At 37.5% G+C, this 22,043-nt stretch overlaps 1 protein-coding gene across 1 annotated transcript; it reads right to left on the bottom strand.

Annotated features, from left to right (window-relative positions):
* Positions 1–8,314: 8,314 nt before the first annotated feature.
* On the bottom strand, positions 8,315–19,795 carry LOC145772416 (uncharacterized). Its single transcript, XM_082584296.1, has 4 exons — positions 19,710–19,795; positions 10,818–10,990; positions 10,474–10,563; positions 8,315–8,434 (listed from the first exon to the last, which is right to left on the bottom strand). The coding sequence occupies exons 2-4, from the start codon at positions 10,987–10,989 to the stop codon at positions 8,361–8,363; spliced, it is 336 nt and encodes a 111-aa protein (XP_082440422.1). The 5' UTR covers position 10,990; positions 19,710–19,795; the 3' UTR covers positions 8,315–8,360.
* Positions 19,796–22,043: the final 2,248 nt, after the last annotated feature.

Below are 22,043 nucleotides of genomic sequence, written 5' to 3'. Positions count from 1 at the left end.
GATTATGTGGAGTTGAATGCAGGGATTTGTAGAAGTTCCTTTCTAGAAATCTATAGTTGAATGACTCTTAGAATTTTAGGTTATTGAAAAATCTAAGAACCTTGTTGCTTTCATTCATGAGAAATTTAATTGGTATTAAGAGCAATTATGTTTTTGCAAAGTGTTTTGTTCCATCAACACTTTGAAGATTCATTGTGGTTTATTGTGTTATTTCTTTTAATGAAATGCCTGCTGGTGGTTTACATAGTTTTCGCTATATTTCATTTAACGTAGCTTCTACTGTAGCTATGTCTGTGTTTTCATAGCGTTTGGTGTAACACATTTATTTTATAAAAAAAAATCGTATTCAGTTTCAAGCAGTTACAAACCTTCATTCCAATGCTTTCCTTGAACATCTGAGATAGCATTAAGCAAAGAACAGGATATTGTATGATGTGTTTTGCAGGGCTGGGTCGGAGGAAATTTGGCGTGTCCGCAGTCGGAGTTATTAAAAAAGGCCGACTTCGGCCTGATACAAAACGATAAATAATAAAAAAAATTATTTGCAATCTGTCTTCAAAATATTTTTTCCGTATTGCCCTTTTAAACTTTGAGCTACCCCATCCCACAATTTTTTTGATGTTATGTTGTCACATTTTAATTGAGCAAAAAAGAGTGGTAAAACAGAGCCATTTTAATATAACACATAAGTGACGTTTAAAAAAATAGAATCAAACTACTGTTCAGGCATTTAATAATAAAATACTATTTTGTGTTCTGCCTAGTTTGCAGGCGCCGTAGCGTAGTTTTCAGTCACCAGAAGAACGCAAAATATTATTTATAGTAGGCTACAGGGTTGTCGGTATTTTACCCAAACCAAAAAAACCCGGGTTTTTCTCAACTCTGGTAGGCTATACATGTTTTTCTTTTTGATTTTTCTGCTTGCTGTGTTAAAATGTTGCAGAAAAGGCAAGTTGCAGTGAGCATTTTTATCGTGGTAGTTGGATAAAACTGTTGCGTTACAAATTACAATTATACAGTTGTACACTAGAGAGAGACACTGACATAACGATTTTGAAGTTAGTTATTGCACTCACAAGTGATGTATTTTCAAAGTAAGTGCGCGTTTTTATTTTAATGTTAATGTAGTGCAAACGTTTATGACACCATATAGAATAGCACAGTATTAATTTCTGTTTAATAACCTCATGATCAATAAATCATGTCTTTTTGTTACAGTTAAAAATCATCTTAAATTCAATAACGCAAGGGTGTCCAAAGTCCGTCCCACTGTTCGTTTTTGTATGGCTCACGCCTGTTGTTGTATGCTACGATGTGTTATATTTGGCCCGCAGACACACAGAAATCATACCAATTCAACTTGCAGTGATACCTCGATGCAATCGAACAGAAAAGAATCAAATTTTGCTAAGCAACACTGTCATGTCTACAGCAAGTTAAGAAAAGAATGTGTGTAACATGTAGCCTACCATGTTTCTAACTGACAAATTCCAATTATTAGAATATTTGGCCAAAATCTATGAGAATTGCAACTATACAAGTTCAAAACTTAAACTCTGCTCTCACGGAACATATATATTTTGAATTTGCAGTTGCAATTCTCATAGGTTTCGGCCAAATGTTATAGGCTATATAATTGAAATTTGTCAGTTAGAAACATGTTGCAATTGTTACATGGGGATCAAGAACCCTGCTACCATGAAAGTTGCAATACATTTTTCACTGAAAATCAGCAACAGCTGCGTCTACCTGGTTTGTAACCAGACTAGCAGTGAGGAATAAAATGTACAAAAACGCTATGAGACAAAACATGTTAGCATTAGCACATTTGACAAGTTATCTGAGGCTCACTTTTATACTTCGTGGGATGCTGTTGGCAGTGAATGTGTTGAGACAAAATATATGCAGCAGCCCGCCTAAAACGGGACGTATGATAAGACTAGTTACCGTAACACAAAAATAGCAGTAGCGCGCGTTGCTTTTGTCGACTGCTAGCGCTAGTTAGTTTCAATCTGAGTAGCGGTGGCGCCCTACTTTTAAAGTAGTGGCTTACTATAATCTTGTGACTTCAAAGAGGGACGCCTCTAAACACTAAGACTCTGTGATTTTTTAACTTTACATTTTCCCATATTATTACCTACATGTAAAGCCATCCCGGCTTTCATTGACCGTATTGTCATTGAGAGTTCATGCGCATATTCTCTGTGTCAAAATATCGGTTTCCGTTTGAAAAATAGAAAATAATTGACGTCAACAAAGCGAAAAGAAGAATAATAAACAGCCTGCCGTTTTCAACAATTTTTCTATCTGCAAAATAACTTCAAACTTTCATAACTCTAAAACAAAACAAACTTTCACCAAACAAATGTATGGTTGAATGACTAGAAACTTATTTTATTGACGCCGTTAGAAGACTAATAATTTTTTTCCCAGTTTTGCTAAAATACCAGGGGGTAGTATGATTCTAAGGCACCACATATCACAACTCAACATCACAGAGAAGACTAGGATTGAAATCATGCAACTCTGCTTTGCCAATGAAGCGCAGAGGACATCACTGGCTGGTTATGTACCTTTTTCTCAGGATCAAACCATGAGGAATATTGTGAATGGTGTTGTGGCCGAAGATAACGTTAATGTACATGAACAAACAAAAGAATGATCGACCTAATCGATCAGTAAAACACTTCGGGGTAGCCTAAAAGCTGCAAAGTGATCAATGCCCCAAGGGATGCTGATTGCTGATGTTCCGATTGCGAAGGCTACTGTTGTTAGTGCAGTGTAACGCGGTTGATTGGACCGTGTTACACTGCACTTTGATTGGAGAAGACACAGATCTGTTGGTCCTGCTTCTTCATTATGCTCAACAAGCAAACAAAGATCTATATTTTCGTTCCGACAAGGAAAATGCTGACAAAGTGTATCATATAAACGAACTAAAAATGGTGATGGGTGAAGAATTATGTTCCCAGTTACTTTTTCTACATGCCTACACTGGATGTGACACAACATCAAGAATCTTTGGTGTGGGTAAGAAAATCAGTCTTTCACAAGCTGGTAAAGGGTGATGCTACTCTGAAAGACTGTGCCAATTACTTCCTTCTTCCAAAGCAGACAGCAGCATCCATTGTGAACAAAGATTGTCAAGCGATGGCTGTGATTTTTGGGGGCACGCGGACGGATTCCCTCTCTTCATTGCATTACAGAGTACTAAGAAAAAAAGTCGTCTCTTCCTGTCACAATCAATGTGCAAGGCCTCGCGTCGGGCTGCTTTGCGTCTTGACAGAATGTGCTGTTTTCATTATGGAATTTTGAGCTATGTGTTATTATCGGGTATTGACCTAAAGTAACCTCTGATGACGAAATCTGTATTATGTAACGTGTTTTCTACAACCTTCGGCCCTACGTGACAATCTCGAGTCTTCTTTAAACTTGCTTGTTTATGCCGCTCAATGCTACGTGACCGACGATGAGTTCGTGTGATGCAATACTACGTAACCTTCTCGAAGTTACTAGACCGAACAAACCTTTTATAAATAGTGGTATAATTTGCGTAATTATTATTATTATTATGAGTTGTGGATTGGTAGTTGATGCAGATATTATTGGTGATTGAGACTTGAAGTAATTAAATACAAGTAGATGAGAATTGATGCTGATATAATTTCTGATCAAAATTAGAGTTATTTGAGAAGCCGTTCGTTAAAGTCCTTCAAGAAGTTAGATTATCATTCCACTAGTAGAATTATTCGACATTTAATTGACTGCTTTTCGGTTTAACCCATTAAACTACGTCATTGAACCTTTCCAAGTCTTTTTCCTGGTAAGAGATAGAAAGAAATCGTGACACTTCCCAATCATTTGTGACACCAGAACACCTACAACCTACTGAGTCATCAACAAAATTTTACTGTCTAAGGGTTTACTACCAAATAATGGTCTGGCTAGGACAGGAGAGTGATATGGAAACTTGCGGGTGGGGTTGGACACTGGAAGGCAGTCACTTTGTGACAACAGAGTCGGACATGAATGCGGACCCAGATTCCCTCTTATAGATTATCCACTGCAACTGCCTGTTGCACTGCCAGGTGTAGCTGTAGGGCAGAATAATCTACCCTGTACCTCAGCATGTGGACAGTGCAACTTGATGCCTGTGACAATACGTAGGCTACAATCAGTCGTTACCGAATGAAGATGATGACCAGGACTTATTAAGCAACTGAATGTAAATAACTTAATAAGTGGTCTGCGTTTCTTGTACGGCGTACCGTACTGCCAGTGTTTCACTATTGGTTTTGTTTCATATAACTTAATAAGTCTTTCCATTAAACTAATTAGTTAATTCCATTTTAAATTGTTTTAATGAATTCCTTACCACCTTAAACCTAGGGATAGACGTCAGAATTAGAGCTCTAGCATGAATACTGTATTAAGCGAATTATTGTCATTATTAGGGCCATTTCTATATGACCTTAAAAAATCAATAATATGACTTTATTTTTTGGAAAATCTTTATGTGAAAATCGTTTATTTTTACATGCGAACAACGTCACTCACGGAACTAAAGAGTAAAACATACGCAACATAACAGTAATACACATCCATTTTTTATTTTAAACCACTGTTGTAGTACAGTTTCATGTAGTGTGGAATGTTAGAGTCTTTGAAGTTACGATTTGGACGTAAAAATGACTTTAGTAAGGAAAATGAGCGCTCCACAGACGCTGATGTGGGTTGACACTTCTGCAGTTTTACATAAAGCGCTGGTGAAATGTCTTGTCTTTGTAGCTCCATAATTTGTTTCACATCGTTTTTGTCCAATTGCTTCTTAATGTAATTTTTGAGCTCAAGCGGATCTTTTCCGAAATCAAGGGCATTTAGATCAGCATGGGCCTCTTTGATGGTGTACGTACAACTTTTCATTTTGAGTATTAAGTTTGAAATATTGTTGTAGCGGAGGCATATTTCTGCTAACTGACTAGTCAACTTTGGATCGTTGACTGAATTTTTGACGCTCTGTACAGTAACTTTACAACACAATGCAATGTGTGACCTCATAAAATATAGGTCTGTGACTGTAAGTGTTATGTAGGCTCATCCTACAGTTTGGTTTCGTTCAATCAGAAATTGCCTTACTTTCTTAGTGCTTAATTGCTTCACCGCTTAAATTGGTACTTTTTATTTAAAGTATATAACGGTATGAATTTATAACTCAAAAATATGACTATATAACTTAAAAAGCTGATTTATGACCTAACCAGGAAAATATGACTTTATATGACTTCATAACTTTCTTAATATACCTCATAGAGATGCGGTTTTTGCGTTAAAATTGATTTCACGACTTACTGATGCATAGAAAAAATATGACTTTAATGACTTTAAATGGCCCTAGTCATTATACTGTTTTGGCGGCCATCTTGAAAATGACAACTTCCCGGTGCTCTTAATCTGATTCTCCTAGATTTTTAATTTATTATTCTTGATGATAAATACTAGAAAAAACCGTTGGAAAACCTTTTGTAGGAATTTTTTGGGGTCAAGCCATATATTCAGTGTTGTACGCGTCATTGAAATAATTTGACGGCGTCAGCGCGAATTGCCTAAAAACTTTGCGGCGTAAAGGACTGCGTAAGCTCTTAAAGAAATTGACGGCGTCAGCGCTAATTTCTAGCGCTATTTTTTGCCAGCGTCTCATAAAAGGAAAATATTTCAACCAAGTTCAGGCTAACAATAGCTATAAATAAAGAGCAGGTATTATGTTTTGAGACTGTATTGTAATTAGCTGCTCAGCCTATTAGTTATTTCCTTGCAGAAAAACAAGCATTTCAAAACGTTTGTCCGACAATCTGCTGCGTTTGAGACGCATATTCAGGGGCGCCAGAGCAATTTTTGACTGGATGGGCACTGGGCAGGAGTATAAAAAAAGGGCACTTTTGTTGCTGAAAGGCCAATTTTTTTTGTAAGTTTTAAGATAAGGTATAACGATAATGCTCATCTATCAGCTCATTATCGAGTAATGATACAAGTGTCCGCTATACAAAGAACAATGGAACGGAAGGGCATCATGCTATTTTATAATGATGTAATATAACTTACTGTGATAGAGAATTTTGTGTCGAGAATATTATTTTGAGGCAAAAATAGAATATTATAATTAGGCTAAAAGCGGATAGCATAAATTTTTATATTGCAAAGTGTGCAGTAGCTTACATGACCTTAAAATGGCACCATTGCCCCCTCTTCCCTCCCCATCCACAGAAATTTGAGGGCAGGGGGGCATCCGCTCCCCCTGCTCCCCCACGCTTCCGGCGCATATTGTCATTTCCAAGTGAAAACATGCGTTCCACAGCAGCGCTGGTTGGTATTGGTGTGTTGTATTTCAAAAACAAGTTGAAAACGTTTAGTCGGAAAGGTATCACTGTTCCAAGCGTGCTGTGATAGTTTAGCATGTATACATCTTTTAACGAGGTCCACTGCACCAACATCGCTCTTTTCAGGGGCATAGAGCCGTCACCTCCGAGATAACACGGTGGTGACGATAGAGCTCTTGAAATAAAGTATATTCAACGTCCGCGATGCCATTCATGGATTTTTTGCATTCTGTCTCTGATCTCTCGTTCTCAATACATGGGTAATCACCATTTGGCGAACTTCTTCTGCATGTATTCCAGAGAGCCATTCCAACCAACGCAAAAGCCGTTAATTCAGATGAGTCGCGCTGGCCAGAATACATTGTGAAACTCTTATTGTGAAACGAGATTTTCCATGAAAACAAAAAATGACGCTTAGCGCTTAAAATCGGCAAAATAGTTGACGGCGCTATCACTTCCGTCAAATGAAAAATAAACTGACGGCGCTAACCTCAGCGTCAACGTACAACACTGCATAATTGACCTGACTATAAGTGAACAAAATTATCGTTTTTGGAACTATTATACCTACATTATAGCGTACCTAGGCTATTATATAATATTTTGTTAATGTCACTTCGTTTAAAGTCAAATATAGTTGTTATTGAGTAGGCTACCTATTTGCTTATTAATTGTGACAATGCTAATATCATATTTTAAAGCCGTAGTATGACAATACTTCGGAAAAATATTCAAATTTTATTTATCCGCCATGTGAAAAAAATGGCGGATTTTCAAAAAAGGCGGATAACTTTTTTTCACCAAAAGATTTTCACGGGGATTTTTTTTTGGTCAATGTACATAATCAACAGAAACAATGTGCAAAGTTTCAGCTTTACACCAATTAAGTCAAGGTACGGCCCTTTTTTTCGCTTCAACGACTGGACTATTATTGTAACCAAAAAAGTAACACCAACAACAAACAAGCGTCTACAATAAGAAAAAAAAAGTTAATGTTATGACGTCATTATTAACCTAATTTTGTGTGATTTTTATCTCGTGTATTAAGTAGTGGCAGTCAATCCAAATAAAAAAAAATAACGTATCTATTTGCATAGAAATGCCGTAAAAAAAGCTCAAAAATGATTTGGGGGTGACCACGTGGCCCAAAAAGTTGCGGCACCCACCAAAATTGAAGTTAGAATTAGATTCAACTACAAAAAAACAACGTGTAACGCGTTTAGCCTAAAGCTCATTTTTGCCCCTAAGAGTCTGCACTATTAATACCTCGTGTATTTCACGAAAGCTCAGGCCTTCCTTTCCTTGTAGCAGAGATTTGACTGTCATTTCACCAAGTCTGTTCAATAATTGTTAAAAATAAGGACTCAAGTTAAAAACAAGTACGTACGGTACGTACCGTACATTTCCTAGAAACGAGGACATTTTTTCCGAGACATTGTTCTTCAAAACAAGAACAAATCTTAGAACGGTATGGCAAACCCAACTATACAGCGTAAATCCATCTTTGTGCAAAACAAGATCAGAGATTGTTCGCCCTCAGACACTTCAGCAATATCGAACCGGGTCCGCCTTAACAAAAAGTTTGGACACCCTAAATAGCGGATAGGGACACACGGTGTCACTTGGCGTTAGTGAGACTAAACATAACATGCTCTGTGTACTAGTTGGTTTCCTGCTGAGACTTTTCTCGGAAGGAAAGTTAGTTCTGAACACATTGAGCGAACATCCTTGTCTCGAATAACTGGACAAATATAAAAGCGCGACTGAACCCACACAACTAAAGTTAAAGGCAAGACAATTCTGCTTCCTGTACTTCCGTAGCTAATAAATGTAAAGCGTAGTTTTTGTACGTGCAAGACATAAATTGCCCGGTCAGGAAAAAAACGTAACTTTTAAATCGAACACCTGTCAGCAACTGTTATGAAGAGTTATTTAATAGATACGAATTTGTGGAGAATTTTATTTTAAAATTCATTTAAAAGCTTTTTAATCGAAGAGACCGAATCCCATGTCATCATCGGATTCCTCTTCAGATTCTTCCTTGACTTCTTCCTTTTTCTCTGCACAATCAAAATACATTGATCAAATCACTGATCACTTGATAAGTGCACAGCCGCAACAAGTTTGTTCGTATTTTCACCTGGAAGCTAGTGAAGTGCGCTGGCTTGCAGCATGTTTGCAACGAGACGAATGTTCCGAAATAATTGTTTAAAGCAGCGCTTCCCAAACTTTTTTGCTCGCGACCTCTTTTAATCTCTTAAAATGTTTCGCGGCCCCTTACGATTAAAACGACGAACAGTGCGAAATATGCATTTGTGATACGGTATTTATTGAAGCTTAAACCTAACGAAAACTAAAAACAATTTACCGTTCTCAATTAAATTTGTTTTTATTTATTTCTGACCATAACAACGAAGCTTATGGGCAGCCAACTGGAAACAAAACAAAAAAGCAAACACATTTATTCAGCGTGAACAAAGCAAGTCCAGCCGTGGCTCAGTGATTGTTAATGCAGGTCTCAAGGCGGTTTCAATGTCGTTTAGGTTGGAACGGTAAGTGAAGTAAGAACATTTCAGATAAATCATTTTGAAATTTTGGTTTCCAGATGTTCAATATTTTGAGGAACGCATCAATTTTAAATTTCAATGCAAAATATTGATGTTTACTCCTAGAAGGGACAAATTAAACTCGTTTAGTTTTTCAAGCAAATTTCGAAAACGTTAGAGTTTATTTTTAATTATGTTATATTTGTGTATGTAATACATTATGTTAAGCCCGGTAAAGTTACTTTGTTTTATTTCTCTATGGTTCAACAAAGCAAACTATCTACCAAAGCTTTATTTTTCAAGCAAATCTGACATTTGACAATTTCAAAAGCTAAATGTTATTGCGAAAATGGTGGACCAAGACTGAATTTTATTCTGTTGGAAAAATCACGATTTCGGTTTTTAACGTTAATTGGCTAGCCAGTTCAAAGCTTTGACTTTTGAAAAGCCACTTCACGATAGCCAACAGTAAAAGAGCTTTTAACTCCGATTCCATTTCATAAATACGGGCAGCCTATTGAGTGCAGGGCTTAATAAAGTTAATAATTGTCACAGCATCTCGCACAGAAGTGTTAATATGCAGTACCTTGTGTAAATTGATATACTTTCTGCGACCCCTGAAGTTTGTTACGCGACGCCTTGGGGGGTCGGGACCCCCAGTTTGGGAAGCCCTGGTTTAAAGCATACAAGGAAGTTGCACATCATGACGCATGCTAAGCAGCATTGGTAACATTAAAATTTTTCTACTCTTTGCTCTAGAACAGGGGTGACCAAAGTACACTGTGAGGTTCGTTCACACGACCCGATAAACTGGGTGCATTGTGCAAAGCGTGTGATGTATAGTACTGCATACACTGCACACAGAATATCCATCAAAAGTTAACGGGCTTAGTGAAGTGTTAAGAAAATTTGATCTACCTTGACCTCGCTGAGTTGCAACGTTGACGCATCTGATTGCTGCGCTCAACGTGCCCAAGCCATCTCATTCTACTCAATTGGAGGACTTGAACAATGTCTTATTTTAAACCTGGATAAAAGAGTTTCAAACTGGATGTTGTCTTCAGGCTTTAGCAGGCAGGTCCATCTTACCATCGCTGTCATTACGTTGTAGGCGCTTGCTGGTGTTACCCACGTTTTAGGGCCCTAGAGCATGACACTCCTGGAGTAAACTTGACCTGCGATTGCAGCAGGAAGTTGCTTGTAAGCATAAGGGGGAGATCTCCAGACTGACTTGCACCGAGTTATGGCTGCAAGTTCACACCCCGCCCCAGAAGACATGGTATCTCCAAGGTTGCAAAGTCAGCAACCAGGCCAATTGTGCCACCTTCAACCTCGCTTACTGGCTTACCATTTATCGATCTAGGTGTGTTCACGCTGTAAGGGCACAGCAAGACCTATACACTGTTTAAGTAGAGAATTAAATTAGACGTTTCATAGTGTCTTAGTGTTTCATGGATTTTTGTGTAAATAGTTGTTTCTTAATGATTGAGTGTGTGTGACCTATCATATCCTTCTGTTTATAGTGCAGTAACAGTAACCATAACAGTGTATACCTTCCGCAGCGGCTTGGCCACCACCAGCAGCACCTCCAGAGGGGGCAGCAGCTCCACCACCAGAAGGCACACTAGCAAGTTTTTCACTACCTGAAAACCAAAAAAAGTATTAGGAATTGAAGTAAATATTTCACATATAGAAGTTTGTTTCGGCTAAGTCGCTTCTACATTTTTCTAGACCTCTGCAACGTTAGGCATACATTGTTCTTCATTGTGATAAGAACTGATGAAAACAAAACTTCAGAATCAAAAGTATTATTTCATTAACATAACGCATTGTTGCTCGAAATCAAAACAATTAAAAAAGAGAAAGTTTTGCTAGGTTGGTGTGTTGTGTAACTCACCGGCAGCCATCACTTCATCGATGTTCTTTCCTTTCAGCTCAGAAATGACTTTGTTGAGTCGTTCATCATCAACATCAATGCCCACACTTCCAAGTATTTCTTTGATGTTATTTGCTGAAGGATTCTGATTGCCTCCCAATGTGGCCAATAGGTAAGCAGCTACGTAACGCATTCTGAAAATTAAGTAAACAATGTAAATACTGCATTTGAATACTCCATGTTAGATCATTAGGATACGTTTTTATTGTTTAAAACAAGCACAAATCTACAGCACTTTATTTCGATCTCAGAAAATAGACTGCACGAACATTGAACAATCATCAACATACCTCAGGTCAAAGTGAAGAATAAATAATCATTCTGCTCATTATATATTGCTTTCATCATTGGCATGTTGTGATTGTATTTTAACATTCTAAGCTCAGGTGAATTATAAGTTTATGTTAATGGGAACTCGTCAATGACATAATTGACTCGACACATGGCAAAAATAGGTGAAGAGACAAACAATCAAGAGAAAAAAGCAATGGACAAAAAGTGAAAAAAACGAGGAAGCAATGGACAAAAGTGAAGCGGCGAGGATGACTGCATCATGAAAACAACCAGCTACCCTAATAGTGAGGATCAATCCAAAGTTGATTAAGATGGTGAATTGTCCACACTTATAGTAGTTTCCAAAGTTTGGATTGAAAAAAATAATGCACTTTTTATAAAACAGCTGCTACAATGGATTGTATAGAACTTGATATTTATATAATCTGACATTGGTGTTTACCAAATTGTTGACCTTTGAAATTCAAGCATCAGATGCAAGTTATGCTCAGGTGATTTGCTGCATTGGCTGAGACAATACAATGCATTGATCAAGATATGGTATGTCTTACTAAATAAACCTCTCAAACAGTAATGACTGTTTAGCTGGCCAAAGGAATTAAAAGTTTTAAACTTATTTTGTTATGTTGGCAAATAAAAAAATATTTTTGATGATAAACTTTGAAGCTAGGCTAACTTGCTAATTTAAATAAACACCTGAAAAGTTTCCTTTAGTTTCAAAAATATGTAGGCCTATTACCACTAATGTAAACGCCATTAGAAATAAAAACAAAGTGACTATTTTTTCATACTGATCACAATTAAAAAGTGTTAGAAGAGTTGAAATTAAACTTAAGACTTTTTTTTCATGGCCTAGGACTTAAAAAATCTCCAAATCACAGGTTTTTATCTTTAAACTTCTCCCAAATTATTATAAGCCTTGTTACTCAACACAACAAACAGTTTATCAGCCTCATTTTTTAATCATAAATGGATTTTGCTATCACAACTTTTGAAATGATCATACTGAGGATGCCGTGATAGCAAAATCAATTTATGATTAAAAAATGAGGCTGGTAAACTGTTTGTCGCGTTAACAAGGCTTATACAAATGATAGACACAAAAGAAGACAGTCAACCGCTTCAAGTGGACAGTTCATTGGGTTGGTTAACAAAAACAGAAAACTTTTATTAGTCTCTTAAATTAGGGTAGCATTCCTTATGTGATAACACTACTGCAAGGAAAAATAGGAAGTGGCTATTTTTCCACAATCAGGTGTTGCCAAAGTTAGGATTAAAGTTAGGAAGGGTTAAGGCAAGGAATAAGATTAGGGTTTTGATCTTCTCGGACTAAAAACAAATTTCTAAAATACAAATTTTTGTTTTCAACAGCTTTAAACTTTTCTCAAATTAGGGTAGAATTCCTTATCTGGCAACACAATTGAGGCTATTATTACACTATATAGTGGAAATATAGCCACAGCCGGAAAAATAATAACTGCAAAATAAAAAATCAGAACAATACTTGAAGTCAAACGTTTTTTCACATTCCGGCACTTTAAATTGGCAGTTAGTGAAGTGAAAGTTTATACAAGTCATTAAGACAACCTTCAAACAAAAATAGAAGTCTTGCATGCAACTTAACATGCATATAAAGCAACAAAGTTTTTCTTTGGCATACGAAAACCTTAAGAACATACTATGGTCTTTAATACAGTGCTCTTTCAAATTAGCAAATGACAAATCTTTATGGTATGTATTAAAGAAGCAACCAGTAAAGGTAATTAAGGATGTCAATAACGAGTAAAATAACCAGCTTTAAAATTTGCATTAAATCATTTACGTCAACCGGGGTGACTTTGATCAGCACTGTTTTAGCTTTGTAATCACCAATTTGAGTAACTGGACTTCGCTCAAATTCCAAGGATGGGGTCTGAAGTACTTGAGCGAAGTCCAGTTACTCAAATTGGCAGTTACAAAGCTAAAACAGTGCTGATCAAAGTCACCCCGGTGAACAAAGTCACCCCGGTTGACGGTATATGCAAATCATTCAAAAAATGGTAAGTTTGATATTTACCGTAACAACTTAATTTAAGTTTCTGCAGGGGAAAAAAGTGACCAAATAGAATTAGCTTACAAACTGTGTTTTTTAGACAAGTTCGGAACCATTGATGCATGGCAGTTATCAAGAATGACAACATAAAATATGGAGCAGGGTCAGTCACTAATTGGAGTCTTCACTAAAACACAAATTTTTATCACTAACTTTAGCGCTGCTTACTTTTTTATCTCAATGTTTTCAGGATACACATTAGTTTGCATCCATTTTTAGGCTATGTCTCTAGAAAGCTATATGAAGGCAGTGGCTATTTGACCGGCGCCGGTCTTTGAATCTGAAACACTATTTGACCGTCATTATGTCATTATACAGTCACTTTTTTTCTTTTTCTCTTTCAAAGCAAAAGACGAGAAGCGCGTATATAACTTCTAATTCCACGATTTTATTCAACTCGTTACGTGGCGCGAGCGATACGTCGCAGACTCCTATACTAGAGGGCCTGAGTTCGATACTACCCGGAAGCGTTCCTTTTTTTATTAATTTATTTTTTTAGCTACATTTTGACCCGAAGTGCACTTTTGTAGTCAATTTTTAATTTGAGTTGCATTACATTTACATACCATTACAATTTTTTAAAAGAAGCATTGTATATAACTACTTGTTGTTGAGAGCAAAAATGTAATGTTTCGTTCGGCAAATACGGTCACAACAATCAATCAAACATTTTATTTTTCGTCATTAACGCGTCCGGGACGAAAAAGATACTAACTACAAAAATCGATATAGACCTACCAGCACGTTAATGAACGGGAAAAGGTGGCAAAACCTTGAAAGGTTTAAAACGTGCCTGAATGAAAAATTATGTAGTAGGCTATAGTTAGCACGGCCCCAAACGGAAAATTACCCAGAGAAATTCTCAAATTTCAGCAAATTAAAAAAACTCTAACTTTATTACTCACATTTGAAAAGACATAAAAAATTGGGCTGTAGACAACTCAATTTAAAAATTAACTACAAAAATGCACTTCGGGTTAAAATTTAGTTAAAAAAAAAATAATAGAAAAAGGAACACTTCCGGGTAGTATCGAACTTAGTCCCTCTAGAACAGGAGCCGGCGACGTAACGCTCGCGCCACGTAACGAGTTGAATAAAACGGTCGGATTTAGAACTTATATATACGTGCTTCTCGTCTTTTGCTTTGAAAGAGAAAAAGAAAAAAAGTGACTGTATAGTGACGTCATGACCGGTCAAATAGTGTTTCAGATTCAAAGACCGGCGCCGGTCAAATAGCCACTGCCCTATATGAATGTAAATAAGATTAGTACTATCTTTAAAGGAAGTGGCTACGTTTACGGCGCCGTAAATACAGCCGTTCCATGCCTTTTTTTTAATCTTTACGTCGCTTTTACTGCGCATGCGCGCTGGTGCGTATTTTTTCTTTTTTTACCTTCTCTTTGAAAGAAAAAGTGAATACATAACTTCTAAATTCAACCGCATTTACCAAGTGAGTCAGTGGCGCGTGCGATTTTTGTCTGACTCTTACTCCCAAGGATGTGAGTTCGATACCACCAGGAGGTGATTCTTTTTTTAAACTAAGTTCTAACCCGAAGTGACTCAATCGTTAGGCTACGCATTTTTGTGGCCGTTCAGTTTAGTTTGTTTTTAGTTCTGACCATTACAACGAAAAAACAGTATATGATTAACACAGCAGAGGTCTAGAAAAAGGTAGAAGCGACAAAAAGCGGACGTTATAGGCTAGCGTGCATGATACCGAAACAGGACAATCAGTTTAAATATGGCACGGCCGTAAGCCCGTAACACCTTAATAAAATTTTTATAAATTTAGAACGAAGAGGAAAAAAGGCTAGCGACTTTTTCTAAATTTATAAAATTTTTATTAAGGTGTTACGACCTTGCCATATTTTAAACTGATTATCCTGCTTTGCTATCATGCACGCTATAACCAGTGGCGTAGCCAGAAAAAAAATTTGGGGGGCCAAATATTTAATGAATTGAAGAGAACGACAAAGTGTTTGATTAAGACATCGCCACCTGTGCAATGGCGTATCCTGGTGGCTTAAGCAAGGGAAGCAATAAAGCTGTTGGGGGGTTAGAGCGTGCCGAAGGCACGCTCTAGGGGGGTCCGGGGCCATGCTCTCCCGAAAAATTTTTGCAAAATTACACTCAAATAATGGATTATAGCGCTTTCTGGAAACACTTTCAGGATAATATTTGTATGAAATTTATTAGCAGATAAACAGCTATTAACTTATTAAAGGTAGCTGTTACACACGAACGGGCAAAAACTGCGGCTAAAATTAGAGAACACAAAAAACTCAGCTACACAAAAACCCAACAGAGTAAGCGATTCTGAAATTGCTTCCACAAATTAGTTAAAAGAAGCGTAAATCGGGTAAGCTTTGCGCGATTTACGATTTGCAAAATTTATTGGTGTCTTTCTGTGTGTCTAAAACAAGTCCTGGGGGTTGTTAATAATCAGATGTCTTAGAAAACAATATAAATTTATACAAATTATATTAGGAGCTAGTTCAGCACTCTCTTTTGATACAAACATTATATGATATTTTCAGTGACGTTCGGTGGCTTAAACCGTTGGGAAAGCAACTTGTAAATATGCTGCAGCAAGGTAGTAGGCCTAGGCACGAAGGGCGTAACCGTCGGGCGAAGCCCGAAGGCGTGTTGCCGAAGGCAACACTTCCAGCGGGGGGTCTGGGGGGCCTCCCCCAGAAATTTTTGAAAAACACTTCCAATTTGGTGCGCTCTGAGAGCATTTTCAAAACAAATCAAACATAAAAATCTGTCAAATTGTGCTTCGCCTTTGTCGTGATCATACATCCATTTAATGTTTAGAAGTCATGAACAATCTTAATTTTAACGTTGCAGGACCAAAATCCAGTGTTAGACATGGAATAATAGTTGTCTAAATATTTAATTCGTCATGAATATTCATTCTGAGATATTCAGTTAGGCCTACACTACAAAAACTAACACTTAGGTCTAAACATTACAACCGCAAGCAATTTGTACAAAAAGCTGGATAAGTTTGCCTCTTGCGTATAGAAGCTTAACAAACTAAATATTGCACCCGCACCTGAACGTTCATTGGCGAAGTAACGTTACATCAACGCTGTAAAAAGGGCAAAGGCATGACTATGAAAGCTAGTAGGCGAAAGTACAGTACATGGCGAGGAGACATCAAAAAACAGCAACAATTATTTCGGCATTATGATGCTTGTGCGGTGTACCGTGACGAGCACCATTCTGACGAGTTAGTCTAGCCGCTCTAGCGAATGTATGCATTGACGTCACTGGGAAAGCAAGACTCACCTGGTCTCACCATAACACATCTGATTGGCTAAGCAGCTGGTGACGTTTTGCAAAACGAGTGATGATTGGATAAAACGAAGGCGTTTTTTGACATTTTTGAATTTGGGTAAGCAAGTTTGATAGTTGCTTACCTTGGAGCCTCAGTGATTGTTTCTGACAGAAGCGTTTGCGTTAATTGGCATTTATAGGCAAGACATGCGGTTTGGTGAGGATTTAGACTACTCACTAGCGTTACGAGTAATTCTAGTCACGAATACAGTAATTTTCAAGTTAAAATAGACATGATAAAAATAATAAGAAGTTAAACCTAGAATTCAATCATTATACTTTGCATAGTTTTCGCTCAGGTAAGCACTGCTTTCCCTCACCGATCGTCACTGGATATTTTCAACAAAGGGTTCAACTTCGGAATCCAAAGTTTGAAAAATTGGGGGGGGAGCATGGCCCCTTTCGCCCCCCCTGGCTACGCCTATGGCTATAACGTATGCGTTTTGTCGCTTCTACCTTTTTTGCACAATACATTTTCAAAAAAGTAGGGCTAGAGTCAGTGGCGCGGGAACTATTTTTCTCCAGGGGGGGCCGAAGCTTCCGTAGTGTTGTCAGCTTCATTGGAAAATTGGAAATTAACATTGGAAAGTTAGCGTAATTACCTGCTTCCAATCTGCGTTTCTAAACCGGCAACTTGGCTAAAAACGCTTTCAGTTTTTCAGCTGCATCAGTTATCGTCACACCTGGTCTTTGAATGCCACGATTAACATTCTTAATATGACCGAAAATATCGGCAAAGTAGGCCATGCCGTATAGAAAACTTTTACTCTCGAACTTATTTTGAGAGGGGACTTCCTTTTGCTTTCAAAAGAGTTGATACTTCATTTTTTAGCTGCTGCAGTTGTTTTAAAACTTCTCTAGATAACCAACGTACCTCAGAATGACAGCCTACAAAAGTACTCCGTCATCTGACCCTACTTCTTGACAGAGCGTTTAAAAGTACGGTGGTTTACAGCTCTGCTTTTGATGAAAGACTTTCACGCAATTTGTCAGAATTTTCTTGATACTTGCTCGTAAAGTTTTTGCTGCTAAGGCGTAGGCTACATGTGCAAGAAGCAATGGGTAACAACCATGAGAGGAGCTTCGTTTTTTACTAAAGCAGCAAATCCGGGTTTGTTCCCAAGCATAGCTGGTGCTCTATCGGTGCATATAACTTAGAACAAAGTATATTTTTTTTCTCCAAAATTCATCAAGGTAATCACGGACCCCCAAATGCTTTCTCACGGACCCCAAGGGGTCCGCGAACCCCAGGTTGGGAACCACTGCTTTAAAGCATAGCCTATGCGAAGTTTCTATGAATTAAACATGATTTTGTTCCGACATAAATTTACAGAGCCTTTACATTTCTAATAATTTACTTGAAAACAAAAGCAAAGTAGGTTACGGTAGCCTAATCCAAAAACTTTTCATGTCATTGTGTTTTGTCAATAAAAAGAACACTTCAAATTTATTACATATATTAGTAGGCTACCAACGCAAACCTTTGCTTTTTGTTCTAAATAGACATAGTGGCTCAGAGTAAGTTTTGAGTAGCCTACCGCAATCGTTTCAATGTTAGAATATCGCAGCAACAAAATTAGTCGAACAACGCTACTGCTGGCCAAGCTTCTTTAACAACATGGATTAACTGTCGAAAATATGTAGTATCAAAGAGTGACGCAAAATTAGGTCAGCGAGTCATAATCGCCACTGTTGCATTGTGCGGGGACATTTGTTATTGATGAAATATATCCATCTGCGATCACCAGCGCTGTAAGTCTTGTTTGTAATATGTTTATTTTAACAAAGTCTTCATCCGAAGTGCTAACTTACATCGGCTGGCAATATTGTCGTTTTTATGTCGATTCGATGTTGTCGGACATTAAATCGTTGTTAAAAAGGAGAACTAGGTTAGTTGACATCCAAGGGGAAAACATTTTTTGATCATATTTTGCAAAAATTATGCTTCTTTTAGTAATGTCCTTCACATCATTGAAATACTTATTTTGTTACCTCGCCGTCATCGTCAACACAATCATGTCGAGCGTTGTTTTTCGTTGCTAAAAAGAATTCTAGGGAGTGGCGAACTTCTTTAAAATCAGCCACATTGGAGACTCTCGAGCGAGTGTCGTTAGATGGTCCCGCAGTAATTCGTTGTCGTTCTCTTCAATTCATTAAATATTTGGCCTCCCCAAATTTTTTTTCTGGCTACGCCAGTGGTTATAGCGTGCATGATAGCAAAGCAGGACAATCAGTTTAAAATATGGCACGGCTGCCTGTAACACCCAAAAATTTTATGAATTTAGAAAAAATCACTAGCTTTTTTTCCTCTTCGTTCTAAATTTATAAAATTTTTATTAAGGTGTTACGGGCTTACGGCCGTGCCATATTTAAACTGATTGTCCTGTTTCGGTATCATGCACGCTAGCCTATAACGTCCGTTCTTTGTCGCTTCTACCTTTTTCTAGACCTCTGCTGTGTTTGTCATATACTGTTTTTTCGTTGTGATGGTCAGAACTAAAAACAAACTAAACTGAACGGCCACAAAAATGCGTAGCCTAACGATTGAGTCACTTCGGGTTAGAACTTAGTTTAAAAAAAGAATCACCTCCTGGTGGTATCGAACCCATATCCTTGGGAGTAAGAGTCAGACAAAAATCGCACGCGCCACTGACTCACTTGGCAAAGGCGGTTGAATTTAGAAGTTATATATTCACTTTTTCTTTCAAAGAGGTGAAAAAAGAAAAAAATACGCTCCAGCGCGCATGCGCAGTAAAAGCGACGTAAAGATTAAAAAAAAGGCATGGAACGGCTGTATTTACGGCGCCGTAAACGTAGCCACTTCCATCTTTAAATGCATCATGGGTATAGTTTGTTAACTCAGCAAGCAGGCGTCCATTTTGTTGCTAGACAAAACAAACATTTAGAATGGTCTTGTATACTTTCTTCCCAGGAGAGCATATTAAACTCATAGTATTAGCAAAAGTAACTCTATCCATAACGATAAAAGGCGTTGCATTCCTCAAACTGCTTGGGAAATAGAGCAGACAGCACATTTTACACGCCACTATATTTGGCGGTGAAAGATAACGTGCATGATTTCTTAATTACACGATTTAAACTTTATGTGATACAAATAAACTTACTTTTAAGTCGTTGAAGACACGAAACGCAAGACTACTGTATTTAAGTGTATCTTGTCAAAAAGAAAGACTCTTCATAACGTGGAGACAAAACCAAAAATGTGTCACAAGCGGCGCTATAATTTGACAAAACGTTTTATCTTGAAAAGGACCATTTTACTAGTGAAAAAGACGTTTTTATCTATTTACTTTCATCAACTTTGTATGACTTAAATTTAATTTTTGTACCAAGTTGGTTTAAAAAAATGTCCTAACGTATACCACAAGCAAGACGTTTTAATTGAAGCATAAATATGTGAGTGGCTGCCTGTTATCTGTCAATGATGTTATCAGATTTTGTGTTTATTTTGGCAAGTGTTTTTTTTAACAGTCATTTTTGATATAAATGCTGCAAGTCGTTGAAGTCAGTAACATGTTAGACAACTTTTCTAAAATATCTAACTCTTCTGATAAATTTAACACACATAATAATGCTTTTGGATACTTTTGGTTGCGTTAAAAAATGAAATGTCATGAAAGTTGCTGCAAAAAGCTGTAGGCCAATTTCAGTTTCAGTTTGTTTGTTTTTTCTGACCATCAGAACGAAAAAAAAGCCAAACATAGCAGAGGTCTAGAAAAAGGTATAAGCGACAAAACGCGGACGTTATAACGTGGATGATACCAAATCAGAATTATCAGTTTAAATATGGCACAGTTGCAACACCTTGTGCACAAATAGTTCAAACCAAACCCCTTTAGTCATATTTTTTTGCGTGCAATGCCCAACAGTTTTAAAGTTTTTCTGCAAAAAAAAAACGACCATCTTTTCCTTACAATTTACCCAGTTAAAATTTTTTTCAACGTTGTCAAAAGATAGCTTACTATAGTTTAGCACAGGTTTAACCGGACATTTCTACAATTAGCCTACTTTTCAGTTTCAAATCATACCGCAGTTGATGGAAGAACAATATCAAATCAATTATTACCCCGGATCAATGCCATGTTAAAGTTTCAAAATAACATACTTTCTTGACCAAGGCTACCAATCATCGTGAAACCCGTTTCTCGTCGGCGTCATTATCATTTATTCCAGTAAGCGCCGATGGCTTTAGTTAATTAGTTTAAGTGTCTGACTTTATGAAAGACACAAATTGATATTTTGTTTTGAAGGCACGTAGGCTACGGTAATAAAAAAAATTATGATGATAAAATAGCCTAGCAGTAGGCCTATGCTCCCCATAACCGAACACCTCTAAAAAAACTAGACCAGTGGTTCTCAACCTTTTTCTGAGTCATGGCCCCCAGACTGTGGTTCTAAATGACCGTGGCCCTCTTGAGTGAAATAAAAAGGTATTTGTTTAAATAACAACGAACGAAACAAAATCAATAAAAACAATTAACGAGTGAATGATTTATAGCTCAGTGCGAAACATGCAACATGCAGTTGCATGTTTGCATGTTAGAACATAGGCTAGCCTACGATGAAAAAACATGCTTCTAGCTATAGCTTTAAGATACTAACACCTACATGAGTGCGTTTTGTGTCACAATTCTACGTTTCTGTCAATCAATATATGTTATAATTCATTAATGAAGCCTTTTATCGTGGCCTCTCCGAGAATGCTCTGGCCCCTTTGGGGAAACCGAGGGTCACGGTTGAGAACCCCTGAACTGGACCCTCAAACCAGGAATTGTCTCAAAAAAATAGCCTACCGTATGGTTTGGATGCAAACGTATTAGGCTACACCAGTAAAACAAAAAGTGTTTTATTCAATTCCCCATAGCGTCTTTGGAAAGTTTTTGGGTCCCTCAAATTATCCTTGGCCTGAATCAAAAGAGTCCTTCTATCAACGCCATTGTTTACAATGTAGCCTAGGCTACAAACTAACTCATAAGCTTCCCTCATAGCCTATTTTTGTTACCACTGGAATATGCAATAGGCTAGGTCAGTGTTAAAATCAATTCCCCATAAACATTGGCTCGTGAAAAACACGAGAAAGATACGTGTTTTTTTACCCCAGTTTCTCGTGTAAAACCCGTGATGTGCACCCGTGTATTACACGGGTGTTTGCACAAACGCAACCCGTGTTTATCACGACTTCTAAACCCGTGTTTTACACGGCATCTAACCCGTGTTTTACACGACTTCTAAACCCGTGTTTTACACGACTTCTAACCCGTGTTTTACACGAATTCTAAACCCGTGTTTTACACGGCATCTAACCCGTGTTTTACACGACTTCTAAACCCGTGTTTTACACGGCATCTAACCCGTGTTTTACACGACTTCTAAACCCGTGTTTTACACGGGTGTTTGCACAAACGCAACCCGTGTTTTTACACGACTTCTAACCCGTG

Source organism: Aplidium turbinatum, chromosome 1 (assembly GCF_918807975.1).
Source record: "Aplidium turbinatum chromosome 1, kaAplTurb1.1, whole genome shotgun sequence".
Lineage (NCBI taxonomy): Eukaryota > Metazoa > Chordata > Ascidiacea > Aplousobranchia > Polyclinidae > Aplidium > Aplidium turbinatum.
Note: the sequence above shows the minus strand (reverse complement) of the source record. Positions and strands in the feature narration are given on the sequence as shown.